Below are 21,700 nucleotides of genomic sequence, written 5' to 3' on the forward strand. Positions count from 1 at the left end.
TGCCGGGTCACCACAATGATCTAGCGAATCGAGCCCTCAAAATCTGTCGCAGTGGTCTCGGAGTGCCAATCCCCAGAACACTTTCTCTTTCAATGGTGCCCTGTTCTTCAAGAGTGCTATTTCATAAACCACTTCAACTATCCCGTGGAAGAAAGCTTTGTACGGAGAAGCTGAAGAGTACTTCCCACTAGCCGCCAGCCAGATCTTCAGAGTTACTGAGTGGAGGCTGAATTCAGCGATGGCTAGCAGATCCGTTAGTTCGCTGCAGCATATATGTGATACATATGTTGTTCTGCAATGTTTCAGCAAACAGAGGTAATAGTTCTGTTTCGGTTGTGCGCGACTAGGTTTTATTATATCTTATAATTTGCTCCCTAACAAAATGTTCCTATTCTCAAAAAATGTTCCTATTCTCAAAAAAAAAAAAATGTTCCTCATAATTTCAGTACTTTGACTGGATGAACAAGAATATGGTACCCATTCCTAAGAAAAAAAACTTCAATAACTGTCTTTCTTGTAATGGATTTTAGTCCCCCATTACAACAATATAGGCGAATTAGTGAATACATCCAAGTAAAAAAACAAGATATATTAATACATGTAACAAAGATACTATTTCTTCCCCACTCTGTGCTATTGTGCTAACCCCGTATCCATGGGGCAATAATCGAACAGCCCAACGATGAATCGACCACCCAATGTCCCAAACAACAATGTAACTCTAACACTCAGCAGAGACAGAAGTTGCAAATCGATGAATCGTGTTTTAATACTTTGCTAAAGGAAAAAAAAAAGCTTAATAGTACAATCGTATTCCCCTTATTTAGTCTCATTTGGATTCCTTGTTCCAGGCATAAAATAGTCCTGAAAAAAGAAAAGTGATGAGAGGCCGGCCTAGCTAGCTAGTGATGCCGCCCCGCTGGCACTCTCAGGCCACTCTTCTCCCAGACGCAGTAGTTGTTCCCATGCGCGATGGCATGGAAGTCCGACGGGATCAAGTTCCCGAGATCGTACCGTGACCCGATCTTCATGATAACTTTGTCATCAATCATGGCCACATACAAATCTCCCTCGGCGGCGAGGATGTTCAGCTTGCTTCCCGGATGAATCCCGTTTCTCGACCTGACCGCAGCCAGTGCGCTGATCTCCTGCTTCAGGTTCCAGTCGAAGACGTGGTCGTAGAACTGCATGCACACTCAGTGAATGAATGTTATAATTCGCATAGCCAGCAGAAAATGTACTGTGGAAGTTGTGTTTGATATTGACAGGCCTAGGCTATATGGTGGAGCACTGGAGCGGCTGGAGCTAGTGGAGTACTTACAATGCATGGAACTCCTGGGTGGGTTAGAATGTAGGCGTAACCCTGCATAACCTTGTCAGAGGGGAAGGGCCATGAGTTCTGGGTGGAGCCAGTGTCGTGGTTGTCGACGAAGGTGACGGCCCTCTCCGGCATCCACCCGATCATCCCGGGAGCCTTGCCGCTGCCGTCCTTCATCCGCCACAGCTCGCCCTGCACCGCCGCCTGCAGCTCGCCCTTGGTGGTGAAGTCAAACGCCGAGGCCGGCCCGCCCACGGTCTGCGCCCAGTTCACCAGCTCCTGCCTGTCCACGTCCTGGTTGCGCGACGGCTCGCCGTTGCCGTCGTAGCGCAGGTTGCTCCATATCTCGGCGACCACGAAGGTCGGCTTGGTGTTGTCCACGTACACCTTGGCGACGTCGGCCGAGTACCCCTTGGCGAAGTCGAGGCGCCATCCGGCGAAGCCGAGGTCAGACTTGAGCCAGTTGAGCCAGTCGGAGAGCTCCTGCTGGACGCGCGCGTTGAGGTGGTCGATGTCCGGGGCGGCAGCGAAGCCCGCGCCGGTGTCGCGGTGTCCACGGCCGTTGGAGTACTGCGTGTCGTCGCTGCAGACCATGTCGGGGCCCCAGTCGAGGCGGCTGTCGGCCGTGCCACCCTCGAAGACGCAGTAGATGCCACGGCTGTCCTTGTAGTCGGCGCACCGGTGGTTGATGACGATGTCAGCGACGCACTGGACACCCTTGGCGCTGAAGGCAGCGATGAGCGACTTGAGCTCCGCCGCGGTGCCGTACTTGGAGGCGTTGAGGTCGTAGAGCCGGCCAGGCATGTACCCCTGCGGTGCCACAGAGTGCGACGGCGGCGGGAGCCAGACGTGCGTGGCACCGGAGGCGGCGATGTCGTTCACGTGCCCTTCCAGGAAGTTGTACCACCCGCCTTGCTTCTTCCACGACTCCCAATTAAACCCCTGCATGCATATACACATTTAGAAATTAGAATCTTGGATCCACAGGTATGATCTCAGACCAAGGTGTGGATGGTCGCGTACCTGGAAGAGGATCTGTGCTTGGGCCAAGCAGGATCCCAGGCAAAGCAACACAATGAGCAAGAGGCTGGCCGAGTGCTTCCCCATTGCTACTCTCTGGCTCTTGCTAACGATCTGCTGTTTGAGCTGTGGTGTGGATTGCCATGATCGACCGTGCATGAGAATTTATAGGCGCAGCCCGGCGGACACTTTTGGGCCAGTGGGTCGATCGAATGGATAGGTTCCGTTGCCCCAAACGAGAAGAGGAACGGCTTATCTCCATGGTGCTGCGACCCGGCTCATTCATTACGAAATGGATAGAAAGGGCAGCGTGGCAGGCTCGGGTTGCGTGTTGGAAAGGACGCAGCGAACAGAGTATGGGTTTTCCGTTACAAGGGGCACCTTTTAGTACGTTCGTGCGGCAGTGTGTTTTGTGACTTTCATCCGACTGGGATTTTTATATCTTCAAAAAACATCAATGAAACTGACGGAGAGCAAGGACCACAATGTTCAAAATGGTCCGTTTGCGACAACCCGTGGACACGTCACAGCCTATATGCATGTTTTGGGGTGGCTGTGCACCCAAGGGTAGTTCGCGCAAATAAATAGAAGTACAAAAAACAGTCAACTTGCTATACATATATTGGGCCACAAAAGTCCATGGTTAACTTTAAAAAAGGAAAAATACATATATTGGGCCACAAAAGTCCATGGTTAACTTAAAAAAAAGGAAAAAATACATATTAACCGCATCTGCGGCGGTGGAGGCGGTGCCGGCTGGTGGAGGTCCTAGTCCTCGTCGTGCAGTGGTGGCCAGATGCCGCCGGTGGAGGTGGGAGCAGCCCTGGAGTGGCCAGTGGTGCCGCAACCTACATCGTAGTCTACTAGATGGCCTTGTCGAGGCCAACCCCATTCGCCAGCTTCCCTGCATGGAGAGCTCGCTAACGCACTGAACTCCTCTTCCTCGGTCGTTGGAGGTACCTCCTCCATTGGCGCCTCCTCATCCTCTGGCAAGTCCTCCACTGTCGGCTCGTCCTCCCACGGCAGCAGCGACGACTATGGCAGGTCCACGTATTGGGTGAACGCGGCAGCCAATCCCCTGCGCTCTAGGGTGGGGCATATGTACTCCACCCACACCTCCTCATTGTCGGCGGTTGTTCTGCTCCTCCTCCTTCAGTGTTGGCATATGCTCCGCCTCATCCTCCTCATAGCGCTTGCAGTCCTGCTCATTGTCGTTGAGGACCTCCAAGTAGGCCTCAATGGTTTGATGCTAACTGACGTGCTCGGCCTTGAAGCACAGCGCCCACAGCGATGAATCCACGATGCAGATCTGGCAGGAGAAAGAAAGGCCCGACGCCGGAGGATCTCTCGGTTGCAAGCCGGCTCGGGTGGCTCGTCGAGATGACCGACACAGGGCGCCTGGTTCAAATGCCACCAATGTGGTAGGTGGACATCTGGACATGGCATCGGCTGGCTAAGCTTACACGAGCCGCTCGGAGCATGGTGTGGGAGGTGGTCGTTGTGGCGGCACATGGAAGAATCAACGGCAGCCGCCAGATGAGGAGCCCGCCTTGTGGTCGTTGCAGTCGGGAGGAACCACCGGTTGACATCGCTAGGGCCAAGAGGTGGGTGGACCGCGTCGGTTTCTCCCCCTCGGTCGCTAATGCGTGGGCCTGCGAAGATGAAGGGAGGACACACGCGGACGCTCGTGATATCCGTGGCCACCGCAAAGCCAGCCCCAATTTGGGCTGGAAATGGGGGTTTGGGCTGGAAACGGGGGCTGAACGGGATAGGTTCAACCACGCGGTCCATTTGAGATGCCTCGTTGGGCCTTGCCCCCAGCCAGTCGGACCAATTCGGATGGCCGCTATCCGTTTGCGGGGCACCGTTGTAGTTGCCCTAACAACTAAGAGAATCTCTAACGTAACAGCACACGCGCTTAGGGTGCGCTTACGGTCCTCGTGGACCCTTTTCCCCCTCACTCTCGCTCTAAGTCACCATCCCAACAAGACCTATCGTGCGCTGAAGCTCGTCGGTGGAGCCCTTCTGGCGACAAATATGTCGCGGCGCCGCCACTATTTGGTTCATCACGAAGCCCTGTGTTGAACTTAAACCACCCCGTGTCCCTGCTCACTCTCTTTTGTCGAGAGCATGCTCAATCAAAGAGCAGACACATTACAGGAATCGCGGTAGATGCCGACGGCCTTCGACCCTCGGCGTAGCACGCGCTTGCCCTCGGCGTACGATACACCGAGGGGCCCCCTCGGCGTAGCTCCTCGGGGAAGATCGGCCTCGGCAGAGCACACGCGGCCCTCGGCGTAGACGTCGCCGTCGGCGTAGCCGCAGAGGGCCGACGGCTGGAACCGCCCGTCGGCGTCGCAACCCTCGGCGTAGCACGGTGACCGGCGCCGTCCGGCTAACGCCCGTTTAGGCTACGCCGAGCGTCACCCCGTCGGCGTATGGAGGCACGTGGCGCCTCCTGGCCGCTTCTCCGCAGACGCTACGCCGAGCGTCGCCCCGTCGGCGTACGGCAGCACGTGGCGCCTCCTGGCCGCGTCTACGCAGACACTACGCCGAGCGTCGCCCCGTCAGCGTATGGAGGCACGTGGCGCCTCCTGGCCGCTTCTACGCAGGCGGTACGCCGAGGGGGAGGCCGTCGGCACATCACGCGACGTGGCAACCGCTGGGAGCTCCCCGTTCATACGCCGAGGGGGAGGCCCTCGGCATAGCCCTGACCATTTGGTCCATGTCGAGGCTATGCCGAGGGTTAGGCCGTCGGCGTAGCGTCGACCCAGATTTCACAAAATTGCAAAATTGACAGATTTCACGGTTTTTCACGGATTTCACAGATTTCACGAGTTTTCACAGCACATATATTGCATAATTCACGGGACTTTGCACATAGACATCACATGATGTTCAAATAGCTACAAATCATGGTCTCATAACATAGCTCCGGATACATAGTATCGTGTCGATAAGATACATGCATGGGACAACTAGAGGAGCTTGTCGCCGCTAAACACCGGCCCGGGCCGATTCCTTCCAGTAGAAGCTGCGGAAGAACCACCGGGAGAAGGACCGGGAGAAGTACCGGGAGAAGTACCGGGAGAAGTACCGGGAGTAGCACCGGGAGAAGGACCACCATGATGAACCGGTGTCATGTCCCTCCCACCACCCTGGTTTCCGGAACATCCCGTTCCCTACACACATGTTCCCGAGATGTTAGCAATTTGCGAGGCAAAGGAAAGCCGTAGTATTCGGTTTGGCGAAGAACTTACCGTTGTTCTCCCATAGTACTCCGCAGCGAAATTTTCCTTCGATGGCATGTTTGGCGCCGGCCCCGGAAAGGGAGGCATCGGCCCTAAATCCACTTGTCTGTACGAGTTTGATTGGCCACCATCGACGCCTGCAAGATAGTTTACATGTCAGTCTTTGCAGAAATGAAGCATCAAACTAGGGGAAAGTGGGACTTGTCATCATTTGCGAAAACAAAGGTTGGAACTTACATGTATATATTCCATGTACTCCATGAAGTGCTGCTGGTGCTGGTTGAAGGCCATCTGATATTCTTGATGAGAGGCCACGTAGGCCGCCTCGAAGTCAGGCTACAATTTCACAAATTCATGTCTCGTTAGCACTTAGCAATGTATGAACGAAAGTCGGAAAGAGGATGGAAATGAGGGAAACTTACGTCGTATGCGGGTTGTTGCCGAGCCCGGCGACGAGGCGGGAGAGGGGGGCTGTCCTTGGTGAGGCCCGCCTTGAGACGCGTGAAGGTCGTGGTGAGGGTATGCTTGACGGCCTTGTTCAGCATGGCGAGACGGCCATGCGGCAACCCTCCGGACGACAGGACCAAGGACTCCTCGTCGACCTCCGCTCTCATGGGGTCATCCACCTCCAGGTGACGATGCCTGACCATCGCGCAGTAGTTCTCGACGTCCTCGGCGTAGGTGCCGAAGTACTCAGGGAGCGAGGGCTGAGGCTGCGAGAGATCGGGCTTCTTAAGCCGCATCTTGTTGTATATCTCGAGGTCAGACATCTCCTCCTCGGGTCCTAACGCGGCCCTCTGCATCGCGAAAGGAAATGTTGTGAGTACCAACTTTGAACATGACGGAAAATAAAATGTATACATACCGTCTTCCCTTGTAGCGCTCGTAGCTGAGGTTTCCCCCACAGTGTGTGCCACCGTCGCCTCGGTTCTCCGCGTTCCGCCTCGCCACGGCTGCAAAGTCCTCGTCCATCTTGAGCCACCTCGTCCTAACCATCTCCTCCCATGCCTCGAGCATGCGGCTCGGCCCGAGTCGGGGATAACCTGAAAATGCAATACTCAACTCAATCTAATGCAATTGCAACTTAGTAGCAATGTAGAATCTCATTGACATTTTACTCACCGACATGTAGTCCTCCACCGTCATCTCGTACTCGGCCTTAGCATTCTTACCGACAATGTCCGGCTTCGGACCCTCTCGCCTCTCGTGCCCGAAGTGACCCGCGGACGTGATCCTTTGGTTGTACCACACCTGCGGTGTCAACCTCTCACAAGTCGCCCGCAAAGTCATGTTCGCGGCCGTCTCCTCAACCTCGGGCGCCACACGATAAAAACACTTCAATCATGCAAAAAACAATTGTGAGATTCATGAGTTAGAACATTGGGGTCATCAAATATGAACGAAGCTCGAGAAAATATGTCTTACCCAAAACTTTCTCATCACGGCCTCAGCAGCCGTCGGGAAGCCTACGCCAGGGGCACTCTCGTAGTCCGTCCAAGTAGTGGCTAGCTTCTTCTCGCCAGCTGGGACAGTGCCGAGTGGATAGTACTTGCCCGACCAGAACTTCCTAAGCTAAGCTCCAATCATGCTGCTAGGCATGCGCCCCTTGACCCCCGGAGGAAATGTCCAATTGCTGCACATGAAAATCAAACATTAGCACATGAAAATCAAACATTAGTACATGAAAATCGAAATTGCCAAATTAGAACACTTACTCGGGGCCAGCGGGAATAATAAGGGTCTTCGCCTCATGGGTCTTAGGCTCCTTCCTCTCGTCGGGGACTCTCGCTTCCCCACGAATCTTCAGTGGCTTCGGCCGCCCATCCTCCTCCGGAGTCTCAAACCCACGGCTAGAGTCCTCCTCGGCTCTAGACTCCGTCTCCGCCTCCCTCTCTAGACGGCCCCTCCAAAAAGAACCCGGAAGCAACGTCGCTCGAAGCCGAGGGTGGTGGCTCAAAGTCCGGTCCTCCCCGGTGATACGTCCAAAACGTATCTACTTTCCCGAACACTTTTGCTATTGTTTTGCCTCTAATTTGTGTATTTTGGATGCAACTAACACGGACTAACGCTGTTTTCAGCAGAAGTGTTCTGGTGTCTCGTTTTTGTGCAGAAATCCAACTTTCAGGAAAAACCTCGGGATTTTGACGGAAGGCCCTATTTTCCCAGAATAATGACGGAGCCAGAAGGACAAATCAAGTGGAGGCCCGAGGGCCCCACACCATAAGGCGGCGCGGCCTAGGGGGGCCCGCGCGGCCCTATGGTGTGGCCCCCTCGGCTGGCCTCCGACGCCCTCCTTCGGACTATTTATCGGCCTGGACCTAAAAACGCAGGGGGAGAAGTCGAAGTCGCCAGAAACCCTCCAGAACGCCGCCACATCGCGAAACTCCGTCTCGGGAGCCGAAGTCTCCGTTCGGCACTCGCCGGGACGGGGAATTGGAGGAGATCATCGCCGCCATCACCGCCAACGCCTCTCCATCAACCAGACCATGTTTCCCCCGTCCATGTGTGAGTAATTCCCCCGCTGTAGGCCGAAGGGGATGGTAGGGATTGGATGAGATTGGTCATGTAATAGCATAAGATTGTTAGGGCATAGTGCCTAGTGTCCAGTAGATGTTACTTTTATGATATTGTTGCAACTTGTTATGCTTAATGCTTGTCACTAGGGCCCGAGTGCCATGATCTCCGATCTGAACATGTTATTGTTTCATCATGATATTCATTGTTTATGGTCTTACCTGCAAGTTGTATACACATGTCGCTGTCCGGAACCAATGGCCCCGAAGTGACAGAAATCGGGACAACCGGAGGGAATGGCGGTGATGTGAGGATCACATGTGTTCACGGAGTGTTAATGCTTTGCTCCGGTACTCTATTAAAAGGAGTACCTTAATATCCGAGTAGTTTCCCTTGAGGCCCGGCTGCCACCGGCTGGTAGGACAAAAGATGTTGTGCAAGTTTCTCATTGCGAGCACGTACGACTATAATTGGAACACATGCCTATTGATTGATTAGTACTTGGATACCGTTTTATTATTATCCGCAAATGCCCTGCTATGATTGTTACATGAGTCTCTCTCATCCATGCAACGCCCGTCATCCGCCCCCGTGCCTACAGTATTTTAATCCTGCTGTTTACTATAATCACTACTCGCTGTTTCGTTACTCTACTGCTCGTTATTTTACTACTAGCTATCGCTATAAAGCTGTTACTACTGATAAACTCTTGCGAGCAAGTTTGTTTCCAGGTGCAGCTGAATTGACAACTCCGCTGTTAAGGCTTTCAAGTATTCTTTGTCTCCCCTCGTGTCGAATCAATAAATTGGGTTTTACTTCCCCCGAAGACTGTTGCGATCCCCTATACTTGTGGGTCATCAAGACTATTTTCTGGCGCCGTTGCCGGGGAGCATAGCTTTATTTGGAAGTTCACTTGGATTGATATTGTTCGCTGCAAACTCTCCATCATGGGTAAAACTCGCGATACTAAGGTCGCCATATTACCATCCACTACAAGAAAAGGTACAACTCGAGTACCTCTGCTGCTCTTGATTCACCATCCGTGATTGATAAACTTGTTTCACCACCACAAGCTTCAAATGCTTGGTACTTCTGCTGAATCTGAAAACTCTCATAATATTGATAATATTTCTGCTGTGCTTGATGATAGTGGTTCATTGGGAACTTTTCTAGATGCTACAATTGCTAGGTCTAGACAAATTGAAAATACTTGAAACTCCCGATGTTACTACACCTGTTAATTCACCTGAACTTGAATACTCTAGTGATGATCTTGATGAAGATTATGTGGAACTTGATGATGATTTTATTGAAAAATGCAATGCTACTACTCGATGCAAGAAAAATTAAAAAGTTGCTTGCAGAACATACTGTTAGATATAAATCTGTCTCCCGATCCTAAATTTACCACATCTCCTATAAACATTAAGGATAAAGATTATGATTTTTCTCTTGATCTATCTCATATAGCTATTGTTGAGAAAACACCCTTTTGTGGTACTGAAAAAGAAAGTGCTTGTTGAACACATGACTGAGTTATCTACTCCGAGTAGCTTGTTTTCTGATGATGTTAAGAAGCGTACTTACTTTGTTGCTAAAATCTTTCCATTCTCATTAAAGGATGACGCTAAAACTTGGTATAATAGTTTGCCACCTAGTTCTATTAAAAGTCCAAAAGAATTGCTTAATGTTTTTTTCCGGAAATACTTTCCTGCTAGTGCTCAACATGCTGCTTTGCAGAGAGTTTATAATTTTGATCAGGGAGATGGAGAGAAATTGCCTGAGGCTTGGGCAAGATTTTGCTCTCTTATTAGAGCTCTGCCTGACCATGATTTAGAAAAGCATGATTTACTTGATATATTTTATAGTGGACTAACCATTGAGTCTAGGGCATACCTGGACAGTTGTGTTGGTTGTGTTTTCGGGAAAAGAACTCCGGATGAAGCTGAAGAATTATTGGCTAAAATAGGTCGGAATCATGATGATTGGACCACGCTCGAACCAACTCCAACGCCAATAGTGAAGAAGAGGGGTTTAATTAAATTGAATGATGAAGATATGAGGGAAGCCAAGAAGTCTCTCAAGGAGAAAGGTATTAAATCTGAAGATGTGAAGAATCTACCTCCTATAGAAGATATATGTGAGATAATTCCCCCTCCATCCATGATTGAGATAAACTCCCTTCAACGCTTTACTAGAGAAGATATTCCGTATTCAAAACCTCCTGCGCAATGCTTAGATGAGTTTGATAATTATATTGTTAAGCAAGAAAATTTTAATATGAGAGTAGAGAATCATCTAATGGAAAATTCTCAAGCTATTAGTGAATTGCATGATATTGTGGAGAGAACCTCCAATGATGTTAAGATGCTTGTTAAAAATTTTCATATGGTTCAAACTCAAATTGATCAACTCACTAAAGTGCAAAATGACTTGCTTGGAAATAATTCTAAAGAAAAACATGCTTATAAAGTAACAACTAGAGGTGGTGTCTCTACCCAGGACCCTCTATATCCTGAAGGACATCCCAAAAGAATTGAACAAGATTCTCAACACATTGAAACTAGCGCTCCATCTAAGAAAAAGAAAAAGAAACATAAGAATGTTGTAGAATCCTCTGAACCTGCTAATGATCCTAATAGTATTTCTATTTCTGATGCTGAAACTGAAAGTGGTAATGAACATGATAAAGATAATGATAAGAATGATACTCCCGATAAAGAAGAGGTTGAAAAAGAACCTGAAAAGCATGCTAAAAATAAAAAGTATACTAAAGAAGATTTTATTGCTGAGAAACATGGTAATGAAAGAGAACCTTGGGTGCAAAAGCAAATGCCTTTTCCTGCTAAGAAACTAAAATCAAAGGAAGAAGAACACTATAATAAATTCTGTGATTGGATGAAAACTTTATTCTTGCAAATCCCTTTGACTGATGCTATTAAATTGCCTCCTTATTCAAAGTATATGAAAGATATTGTTACTAACAAAAGGAAAATCCCCAATGAGGAAATTTCCACTATGCTTGCTAATTACTCTTTCAATGGCAAAGTTCCAAAGAAGTTGGGCGACCCAGGTATACATACTATTCCTTGTTCTATTAAGAATAATTATGTTAAAACTGCTCTATGTGACTTGTGAGATGGTGTTAGTGTTATGCCTTTTTCTCTTTATAAGAGACTTTACTTAGATAAGTTGATACCTACTGATATATCTTTGCAAATGGCTGATAAATCTACTGCTATTCCTGTTGGTATATGTGAGGATGTTCCTGTTCAAGTTACTAATAAGCTGCTTGATATTAACTGATTTTGTTGTGTTGGAAATGCCTGAAGATGATAATGTGTCTATTATTCTTGGGAGACCTTTTCTTAACACCGCAGGGGCTGTTATTGATTGCAATAAAGGAAAGGTTACTTTCAATGTTGATGATAAGGAACACACCGTCTATTTCCCCAAGAGGATTGAAAAAGCGTGCGGAGTTAATACTATTTCTAATGTGAGAACTATCAAAGTGGGAACCATCGATTGTCCTATATATGAGCCTAAAGAAGAATATCAAACTCTTGTGATTGGATCCATATCAATACAATTCAAGGTAACATGATTGATTTGAGGTTTATTTCTTCATATGCTATGTAAAATTTATTTGGTGGCAAGACTTGATCAACCTTGTTAACAAATACTTTTTATATGCATAGAGGAGGTAAACAACATCTCTTTCTTCCTCCACTTGCTTTAGTTGTTGTAGCACTTTTAATTTGCAAAGTTCCTTAGTTGATTAGAGTTTTCAAAAAATTTCCTGGCCAGTAATAATAAACTTAACACCCAGAAATGTGCATTTTTCAAAGTTTTCAAAAATTCGCGAAAATTACACCGTTGGTCCTATTTTTCGACGAGGCACCTGGGAGCACCAGAGGATGACCTGTGGGGCACCACAGGGTGCCACACCACAGGCCGGCGCGGCCAAGGAGGGGGCGCGCCACCCTGTGGTGTGGCCCCTCCTTGCCCCACTTCTTCATCTCTTTCTCCCAGTATCTTCTCTCTCCCGAAAAAACTCGAACCAACTTTCTCTCACTCGCGTTTTTGCTCAAGAGCTCAGGATTTTTCGATCTCTTTGCTCAGCCTAGATTTCTGTCTGAAATTTGGCACATTTGCTCTCCGGTATGTGACTCCTTCGATTATCCAAATAGAATTTTGTTTGGTTGAGTATACCTTGAATATTTTGCTGCAGTAGGTAACATGTTTAGTGAGCTTGCATGCTTGTTCTAAGTGGTAGAAACTAGTTTTGATGCATGATTAGTACTCTAGCAAGTTCCTATGGTAGTTTCCCTCAATTATATGTCACCAAATCAAGTTTTATATTGTTTGTTGAAAATTTCAGAAAATGGAAGGAGGTAGGCACCAACTCAACCAACATGAGTTGGAGGTGCCACAGGTCATGAGAGTTCACCGAGAAGAAGGAGTATATCCCACTTACTATCCGTGTGCGGATTTCATGAGAAGTGCGGGGATCTTGCAGGACGTTCAAAGTTTAATCTCTCGTGCAGGATTGGATGATTTTGTTGATGGGGAACCATGCCAATATGTGAAACTGACTATGTCAGTAGTGCAGGATTTTAAATTCAATTGGTCACGATCTAACCCCATGGTTCAGTACAAAATTTATAATAAAACTGTCAACTTGCCATTCAGTGATTTTTGTGCAGCAATCAGAGTGCCGCAATGGGGATCATGCGAGAAGATAAAGGGATCGCCGCAAGAGCTCTTGGACCTCTTTAAGATGATCTGTCATGGAAGAAGCTTCTCAGAGGATGATGGTAAAATCAGTAGTATTCATTTCCCAGCTATTCGTTACTTCGCTTATTTCATTACCAAGTGCGTTCTAGCGAGAAAGATTGGAGGTAAAGTAACTATCCCGGATCTAGCCTTTCTAGCTGATGCATTACAAGGTAATAGGACTTATAACTTGGGAGCTTTGATAGCCAACAGACTTGCCACTAACCGTGAGAGGGGAGGAATTTGTGGGGGTCTCATCGCCTCTCGCTTATTAGCTATGCATAATGTAGGACCTCACCGTCTTGATATTCAGCTCCCCATAGAAAAACTTGACATAGCTTCCATGATTAAGCATGAATTTCTTTACGATTCGTCTAATTTAGGAAACCTGTCTTACAGAATAACATTTTACAAGAAATCTTGGACAAGGACTAAGAAAGTTGAAAAATTAGTAGGATTGCCTGCACCTTCTCTGTTTAACCTTGATTCCGGGGAGGATTGGTCGAGTCACGGAAAGTGCGGTTAATGCATACATCGAGGGAGGAAGCCATCGTGCACGAGACAACACGGATGAGGTCGAGGAACACCTCGACTCGTCGTCAGATGCAGCAAGCTCTTCGCATCAACACATTGGGCATGAGGAGCCTCCACGTTTTTCTTCTGCATCGGTACCTTATTATGACTACTCCATGTATGATCCACCGGCGTGGAACCCAGACCCTCGATGGGGTTGAACTCCACTTAGGCCAAAAGCCTAAGCTTGGGGGGGGGGGTATACCGGCATCACTCATTCTTTGCATATCATGGTTGCTGGATACTTGTATATACTTGTTTAGTTTGTTTGAGTGGTTTTCTAATGAGAGGAAGATGATATTTGGGGAAGTGCTGCCTGAAAACAGATTCTGGACTGTTACCGTAAAAATTCGTGCGCACAGCCAGAACGTTATTTTGCAAAGACAATTTTTGTGCATGTTCCCCAGGTTGTTATCTAACTTTCATTAGTTGAACACTTTTCGAGCTGAGCAACGTAAGATTTTTGTAAAAATCGATTTCTGTACTGCTGTCAGGTTTTGGCAGATTTCTGCCATCTCGCTTTTCTGTGTTTCTTTTAGTTGCTATTTCTTGCTTTCACTTTGTTTCTTTCCCAAAACACAAAAAGACCAAAAATATTTCTGTTGTTTCTCTTCACCATTTTTTTATCTTGGTTTCTTGCATTTGTTTCGCTCTATTTGCTATTGCTAGTTTGCTATAAGAAAACCCAAAAAGATTTTGCTTTGTTTGCTTGTTTCCTTTTGTTCTTGTTCTCAAAATCGAAAACACCAAAAATATTTGCTGTTCTTCTTTGGTTTGTAAAGTTCATCATGAGTTCAATGGTCTTCGGTGGCTGGAGCGTGGTTTTCATTTTATATTATCCAAGCTACACAAGTGAAAAGGCAATAATGACGATCTACGACAATCTGATTGTGGTGAGAGGCTGGTATGAACTCTATTTGTTTTCATTTTTGTACATATACTCATCCATGTGAGCATGCTTAGTTGGTTCATGTGAGGTATATGTCATTTAAGAAAGTTTAGTAGTTCATGATCTCTCATGTTAGCTCCAATTTATTAATATGAGTAGCATGTCATGGATGTTTGCTTGCATTGTTTTATTCATAAACTAGGAGGCATAGGCGCGGCGGCACGCCGCGCCCGTTAGCCCGTGTTATTTGGGTTGTAGTGTGATTTTGATATAGCGTGGAGGTTGTTTTATCTGAAGAAGAAGAATGTCTACATTGTGTGGTCAAGCAGTAGTTTCGCTCCTTGTTAGGGCCGTGTGTCCTTGCTATGAAGTGATTCAAGTAGAAATTTGAACAGACAGCAGTTAGGAAATCATTTGCTTTGCTTCTCCTCGTGTAGCTTTACATTCAAGAGACAGCGGTAAGGAAGTCATTTGCTTTGCTGAAAACTGATTGCAGTAGAAAGTAGAAGAGATAGAGAAGCAGCGTTCATATTTACGTTCGATTACATGGTGGGGCTAACCGGCGCCCGTATACTGGGCAGAGCTAGACGGGGCCGGTGCATTGTTCTAGTGAACTACTCCGTATTTTACACGGTGCCGATCCTTGTTTCTACTGGCTTCAGCCAGATGGTGCCTGTGTATATATTACCTTAATTAGCAATAGAGGGGCGGTCTGGCTAGGGACTCTGAGCCATGCCGTTGTTTGTAGGCAAAATCAATGGTAGATAATGACGATTTTCTTCCTAAGACGGTCCGAGGATGGTGCTGTTGTTGCGTCCGTGGAGTGCTCTAGCCTCAGAAGGGTGAGGGCAGAGCCCGGGGCTGACTTTGCTTTTGGCCTGTGCAAAGGGCGGTGTAGGAAACCTGAGAGCCAGAATGAGGGTTTGCAGTTTATAGGCGTTGTCGAGGAAGTATTTCTGCTGAAAGGAGTTCGTATAACAGTTCTATGATGCAAGCTCTTCGTTTGAACAATATGAGTACTCTATTTCTTGTGGTTGGGCTAGCCTGACCTGGTGGAGATGAAGTTCAGGTGGTCGCTGCAAGAAAAAAGAGACTCTGCTCCATTTAACATATGATGCACACCATCAGTGCCATGGAACACTGGAGCAGAGTCCTCGGAGTTTAAGGCGGTTCTAACTCCTAAACCTGTAAAACACCAGCCAGTAGGACAATAGCACACCTTAGTTATTATAGCCAAATTAGGGAGCTAACCTCTTTATCATAGAAAACTCTGAAGTGAAAAGATCTAGTCAATAAAGAACTGAAATAACGGAGACCTCTTCGTAATGCAGGCTCGGAAAATCAAATTGGTAACAACTTATCTTAGTTGAAGAAATGTTTAGTGCCTACCCAAAGCTACATTATCATCCTTCTGAAGGATATATAAGAAAACGTGGAACAATGAACACATAACACCTTAGGACCAAAATATTTCGCTCACCTACAATGCAGTTTCGGAAAACAAAGAAGGAACAACTTGCTTGGAAGAATTTGGGGGAATAAAAGCTCTTCATAGCAGTGTTTGCAAAGAGTGCACATTGTTGGTGGTTGAATCACACTGGTATATTAAGATAATAGGCAGTAGATGAGGTTTGTTGGAGGCTATTTGGTTCATATCCTCAATTTGTTTATAACCAGTGTGTTCTAAAAAGGGATTGTAGATAATATTGAGGCAATGCCAACGCAAGATACTCCAGAATAGAAACACTGAAGGTCAATTAATAATTTTCTGGGCATGGTTAGTAGCTGCAACATCTTCAAGTGACAGCAGAGAACAATAGAAGACCCCCTTTAAGGAAAGACATGGAGGCAAACATCATGAAAATTGGCTAATTGTACGGATGCAACAATCATGAATCTTCATTAAAAGCGAGATGGTTCTTGACCTGGATTAAGAAATCAAAAGTTATACGATGACCTCCATAACCCTGCATATGGTCGCAGAGAGGGCTTACCTGTAGCCTCGACGCGATACCACATCCTAGAGATGATTGATCTTATATATATGCTCATTAATGTTGACTCCTGAGTGAACTGTGCTTGCAAAAAGCTCTAGGCTTATGGAACAAACCTTGTAAGAATAAAAATCTAATGCTGCATTAATTGTTTATTCTACATGAGAGCATAAACATGCAAGTCAGAGACCTCTGCACAATGGACATTTAAATGTAGGCAGCTTCTGCCGATCCAAGCAACAAAATCTGGAAAATATGAAAGCAGATTCAGGGTGTCACATATAGGTTTCCACAAATAGTGCAAGCACGGATCATGATCACAAGAAATGCAGGTTACCGAAATCACACTTGTTGAACCAGGATGAGAATTATCACAGTTTGTGGTAGCATGTCCACTCGGGTGTGAACACCAAAACTTGTGAGCCGGTTTTTCTTCCTATACTGAGTCATCACAGTAAAGAGGTGCTTTTCCACTTAAAACTTGGGGTTTACGAAATAGGGTACACTATTTTTTAATACCGTGTAGTGATGAACATAAGCATATATGTCATTGGGTCTGTGTATTAGTAAAGGGGACCAAGTAAATTGTTAACAACTGGACAGCAACGTGCATGTGCAGTCGATCACCAACAAAAGCAAATCTTACTCCCAGGAGCCTCTGTGCAGCCCTGTATAGTTAGTGAAATAAGTGAAGTGCTGAGGCAATGGCAAATGACACTCATGTAGCGAACACTTGAGCTTGGAGAAGATGAGTGGATATATGAAGGTTCAAGGACGACTTACCTGAAATGCTTGACTTGGTCAGAAAACAGCTTCCTAGAAGTTGTATTGTGAACACGCGTAAAGTTCAGATGGTAAAATTTCTAATATGAGGACAGTTGACAAAGTTGACCATACAGAAAACGAAATTATATGCTCTTGCTGTATTAACAGAGATAAGTAGGAAACATAAAGTACTTGATATACAATTAAACGGAAATATCATGGATATAAACTATAGCATATGGATTCAATATCACATTGTTTCTGAATACATAAATGATGGTATAGTTTATATGTTAGCCAGTGCATTGTTTTTTCTAACTTTTCCATCACTGACTTTAAAGCAAGGGGGATACCTGTATATAACAGCAGAACCTCCAATAGAATGTTTTCGCTGTCAATCTCACTGCCTTGGCACCTTCTACTTGATATTATGCTATCTGAAATGGCGGCAAAGTGTATTTTGTTTAAAATAATAATTAACAAAAACCAGAACCCGTTGAAATAAGCATAGGTGATCTAAGAAAGAAACATGTAAAGTTGAGGATACAACAATGTACATCACAGTTACCTATATGGAGTTGTGTACTGAAACTAACAGAAATTTAAGACACAAACTATTTCATTTTGTCATATGTTTTTTTCAGTTAATTGTAGCAAAGAAAAACAAAAAGAAAAAAAACAAATGGGAAGGATGCAGCAGGCAAGGTGATAATACTCACCGAATAGAAGTTCCGCAGAGTGAAAGATACCTAAGTTAGCGATTTCTCTGTCTATCTATTCTTTGCAGCCTTCATTCAAACTGAACTTCAAAACTTCAGATTCAGATTTCATGATACAACTGTAACATATGAACACTATCTTTAGGCCTCACTAAAATTGCCAAGCTCCCTTCAGAACAAATTACTCAGTATTTGAAACTGAGCCACGGTCAAATGTATATCGCATAAACAAAGTCCAGATGCCAGTGGCAGATGGGTATTTTATCTTCTGAATTCAACCACTTAAGAAAGAGATAAAGCAAAAAAGAAAAGCATATTTTTATCGATTTACTCAACCCAAAGCGAGGATATATGTAAAATTCAAGAACCACTTTATTATACTACATGCACACCAATTCAGAGCTCTAAGAAATATTTGATCTCCTTATAGACCTAAGTCCCTAACTGAGTACAACGAAGAATTAAACTGCAGCACTGCATCAGCATGTCAAAAAGTAATTACATGAATCCCTCGGAAAACGAAAGTCTAGAAAATAGAGAAATCACTGTGCATGATGATCAGTACCTTGTAATATTTTTTGGAATATATTTAGATAAGTATTTGTGATCTAAACACAGGGAACATGTGAATATTGAGTATTGTACTGAAACGGATAGAAAATTCATATACCTTCATTATTATTTTGAATAGATTGATGTTCCCTAAGCTGCGCTTAGTGAGCCTACAACAGTAAGAGCTATCATAACAGTTGAATCACTTGAATGTAAGGGGACGATATCACTATCTATTTAACAGGTCACAAATAATAAAGCTACTACTTCTCCATAAGAAACTTCCATACAGTCAGAAACCACGTATTCTATTAACAGCAGAATGACTGTGATCAAATACGATGGAAAGGCAGATAAGTAGTCTATGATAGCATGAAAACAGTACTAAATCTCGATGCAGACATGAAAAAAAACTGCACATTCACTCCAGGTTATGGGCGTCATATCACAGAGATAGTATGCAGAAAACAAAATCACATAACCACTTTCAAATATGTAAAAGACTGATTATAGGATACATTGCTAAATATGGGATATCATGTTTTGGTACCGATTTCCATTTAATCACACTGCAGTAGGACTTCCAATCTGCATGAGATTGAGCCAGAAATTCAGTTAGAATTCCCAAAAAGCACATTAATCTCTAACAAAATCAGCTGCAGATTTCCCTAGCGCCTACCGTTTTCTGCAGGCCTGCTCGCTGTCTGTAGTAGTTGGACTGGGACACGACCACCGGCAGCCGTATCCTGGCGGCCAAGCTTGACGTGAGGTCGCAGAACTCGCAGGTCATCCTGTGGGCGGCGGTGTACCATGATCTGCAGTCCAGAAATAAAATGCTCCATCAGATCAGGATCATCAAGTTGTGCCCTGTTACTGTAAATTAGCACTACAGTTAAAAAGCGAAACATGGGTAAATTTAGCCCTAATAAAAGTAATCTACTGAGTCAGTAATATATTGCCTCCAACCTACACAATACCCAATGACCAATTTGCTGTAATGCAAAAGCCACACGAACACATGAATTTTAGAGGAACTTATCTTCCTTGAATATAAATAGAACGCCATAGAGAATATATTTTGGCGGTACATCCAAACATCAAAAAGGGGGCTGTAAAATATCTCATTCACACAATGCAACATGAACACCCCTGCACAGGAATAACAAAAAAGAGGTTTACCTGTCAGAATGCAGAATGTTGTTTCCAATAACTGAGGATTCAATAAAGTGGTACTAACATTTCCCAACAAACTCCATTACCTCCAAAACAATGTACCAACCTACCATGTTAGCGGCCTGGCAACCTGACCAACCATATGTCATTCCAGTCTTTCAGCGCCCCCTATCATAAACAACCTAGCATAAACAATCACACTGGGAAAGCTGAGGATAACAACAGAAATCAACCAAAAATCAAGAAGAATACCCGATAAAAACAGAGGATAACGCCACGCCCAGGACAAAGGAAAGACTGAAAAAAGTAGTACTGGGGAGTGTGCCTAGAGCTGCATCATCTCCTATCTGCTTGAAGGTGTGATTAATAAGCACAAAGTTAAATGAAAAACTATGGTATTATCAATTTTCAGGAGTTTGTACCGAAAGGAGATGATCTATAACTCTAGATCCTGATTTAGCAAACGCCAAAAAAATAATGCAAGCCATTGACAACCTCATTGGTCTGTTTAATGTCTTCAGTGCTAGGAATAGAACCTACGAAACAATGTAGTGAGAACAAATTATCGAAAAGATACAATCACGCAACGATAGCGGAAGAGTTTAAGGGACACCTGCAAGTTTACCGGGTAAGTGCAGTCAGGGATTAATTATTTTGCCAATGGTTGAGACGGTGCGCGGCCTGAGAACTAATATACTGAGTTAGTTGTTTCTGATGGTTTTTTCAGGTGACATGCGAGTACGTACCACAATGTCATCTCTTGGTTTCTTAGCCAGATCATAAAGCGTTGTCTTGGTTGGCTCAGCTCTTGCATTTCCTGAACCTTGCCAACTTTATCTTGTGTGGGTGATCATGGATACCGTAATAAGAGTTACTTTTTGCAGGAAGCATGAATTATATAGCATCACATTAATTCTACTGTTTCCTGTATCTTACCTTTTCCGTATGTCTGACATTTCTGGAATTGGTATATTGACATGCCAGCGAGTTAGGGATGTGCTCTTGAAGGCCAACTTTCCTGTGATAGTATCCACACTGTAGTAGCTTGATAAGTATGGATTCAATTGATGAATATTGCCTTCATGGTCATACGAAGCGACGCACCTGAATACTGGGCAACGGCCATGCCAACAAAAAGTACGACAATACTGTCGTGAAAAGATGACTCGTGCAGCAAGGCAGCATCAAAAGCTTCTGCGTGTTCTCCCCATAAGGTGACGATAGCTTGTTCACCACTTACAGTAATTACATAATATTAGTCTAGCTAACTCTCAATAAATTTAAAAATTGCTGGCATAGGTGCTGAAATTATACCTTGCATCTTTGAGGTAAATATTTCTCCTTAATTGAATCTTGACATGTCCTTGATGGAATAATATCTGTCTGCATTGTCACCAAGCCAACGTCTTACACCATATGAAAAAGGATAAATGTTAAGTATAGTATACATAAATCTTATAGGAGCTGGAAAGTAGGTAAAATAAAAAGACAATGAGGTTTAGCAGATTTAATACCAGCAATAGAGCTTATACGTGATAAAGTGAGCACCTGATAAGAGTGTATTGTTTCCTATTTGGAAACTTTCAGGCTCTGAAGTAATCTCCTCTATCTTTGTGAGCTGAGTAATCCGATGAACGTTTCAAAGGTGTAAATTGAACCTTCTTTCAGTCCGTCTCTGAAGTCTGAACTGGTTAATACGGTCAGCTGGTACACATCCTCCCGACGGAGCAGAGAGGGCGACCAAAATCCAATAACCTGCAAGGACATAGGATGAACGAAAAGATGCAAGAAAATAAAATAAAAAAACAAATCGGAATGAGAAGATGGGGAAGGACCCCATTCGCCACGCCCTTTCCGGCCGTCAGTCAGCCGCCGGTACTCCCTGTCCAATATTGGAGAGAGAAAGAAGGCTGACGGCCATGGGAGAGAGGGGAGGGGCTCGGACTTGGAAGATTAGGGCAGTGAGCAGATTGGAGCAAAAGAGATCGGGCAAGGGAGAGGCAAGGGCACGTTGATACTACCTGCCTGCGTATCTCCGCCAGAGGCTCTCCTTCCCTGCCGATTTTCTCTGGTGCTACTACTCCGGCCATGCGATACGTGGAGGAGGCCACCTCGGCAGGGTACACCCACGCGAGGTGGGTGGAGAGTGGGGATGG

At 45.4% G+C, this 21,700-nt stretch overlaps 2 protein-coding genes across 4 annotated transcripts; both read right to left on the reverse strand.

The window, feature by feature from the left end:
• Positions 1-902: 902 nt before the first annotated feature.
• LOC124651862 (alpha-amylase isozyme 3B-like) lies at positions 903-2,425 on the reverse strand. Its single transcript, XM_047190885.1, has 3 exons — positions 2,342-2,425; positions 1,322-2,260; positions 903-1,184 (listed from the first exon to the last, which is right to left on the reverse strand). Exons 1-3 carry the CDS (start codon positions 2,423-2,425, stop codon positions 903-905), a joined length of 1,305 nt encoding a protein of 434 aa, XP_047046841.1.
• Positions 2,426-14,844: 12,419 nt separating this feature from the next.
• LOC124654900 lies at positions 14,845-21,447 on the reverse strand. 3 transcript variants are annotated; one of them, XR_006988509.1, is made up of 12 exons: positions 21,093-21,447; positions 20,859-20,950; positions 20,649-20,779; positions 20,481-20,579; positions 20,291-20,381; positions 19,797-20,225; positions 19,631-19,712; positions 19,051-19,520; positions 18,890-18,959; positions 17,820-18,087; positions 17,454-17,537; positions 16,082-17,003 (listed from the first exon to the last, which is right to left on the reverse strand). XR_006988509.1 is itself a non-coding variant. In XM_047193873.1 (3 exons), the coding sequence occupies exons 1-3, from the start codon at positions 16,391-16,393 to the stop codon at positions 15,096-15,098; spliced, it is 318 nt and encodes a 105-aa protein (XP_047049829.1). In that variant the 5' UTR covers positions 16,394-17,419; the 3' UTR covers positions 14,845-15,095. The 3 variants fall into 3 exon arrangements, 1 of the variants encoding a protein (XP_047049829.1); XR_006988508.1 differs by having other exon boundaries at positions 16,082-16,266; positions 16,336-17,003; positions 17,820-18,959; XM_047193873.1 differs by lacking the exons at positions 17,454-17,537; positions 17,820-18,087; positions 18,890-18,959; ... (6 more) ...; positions 20,859-20,950; positions 21,093-21,447 and adding exons at positions 14,845-15,219; positions 15,391-15,526 and having other exon boundaries at positions 16,336-17,419.
• Positions 21,448-21,700: the final 253 nt, after the last annotated feature.

This window comes from Lolium rigidum, chromosome 5 (assembly GCF_022539505.1).
Source record: "Lolium rigidum isolate FL_2022 chromosome 5, APGP_CSIRO_Lrig_0.1, whole genome shotgun sequence".
NCBI classification, from domain to species: Eukaryota; Viridiplantae; Streptophyta; class Magnoliopsida; order Poales; family Poaceae; genus Lolium; species Lolium rigidum.

Excerpts from the sequence above, each read along its gene's own strand:
- LOC124654900 (XM_047193873.1), bottom strand. The coding sequence starts at position 16,393 with ATGAGCATATATATAAGATCAATCATCTCTAGGATGTGGTATCGCGTC. Across the intron at positions 15,527-16,335 it reads GTATCGCGTCGAGGCTACAG|GTTTAGGAGTTAGAACCGCC; the intron begins GTAAGCCCTCTC and ends GGTGTTTTACAG. Across the intron at positions 15,220-15,390 it reads CTGAACTTCATCTCCACCAG|GCCAAAAGCAAAGTCAGCCC; the intron begins GTCAGGCTAGCC and ends CCCTTTGCACAG.
- LOC124651862 (XM_047190885.1), bottom strand. The coding sequence starts at position 2,425 with ATGGGGAAGCACTCGGCCAGCCTCTTGCTCATTGTGTTGCTTTGCCTG. Across the intron at positions 2,261-2,341 it reads AAGCACAGATCCTCTTCCAG|GGGTTTAATTGGGAGTCGTG; the intron begins GTACGCGACCAT and ends ATATGCATGCAG. Across the intron at positions 1,185-1,321 it reads ACCCAGGAGTTCCATGCATT|TTCTACGACCACGTCTTCGA; the intron begins GTAAGTACTCCA and ends GTGTGCATGCAG.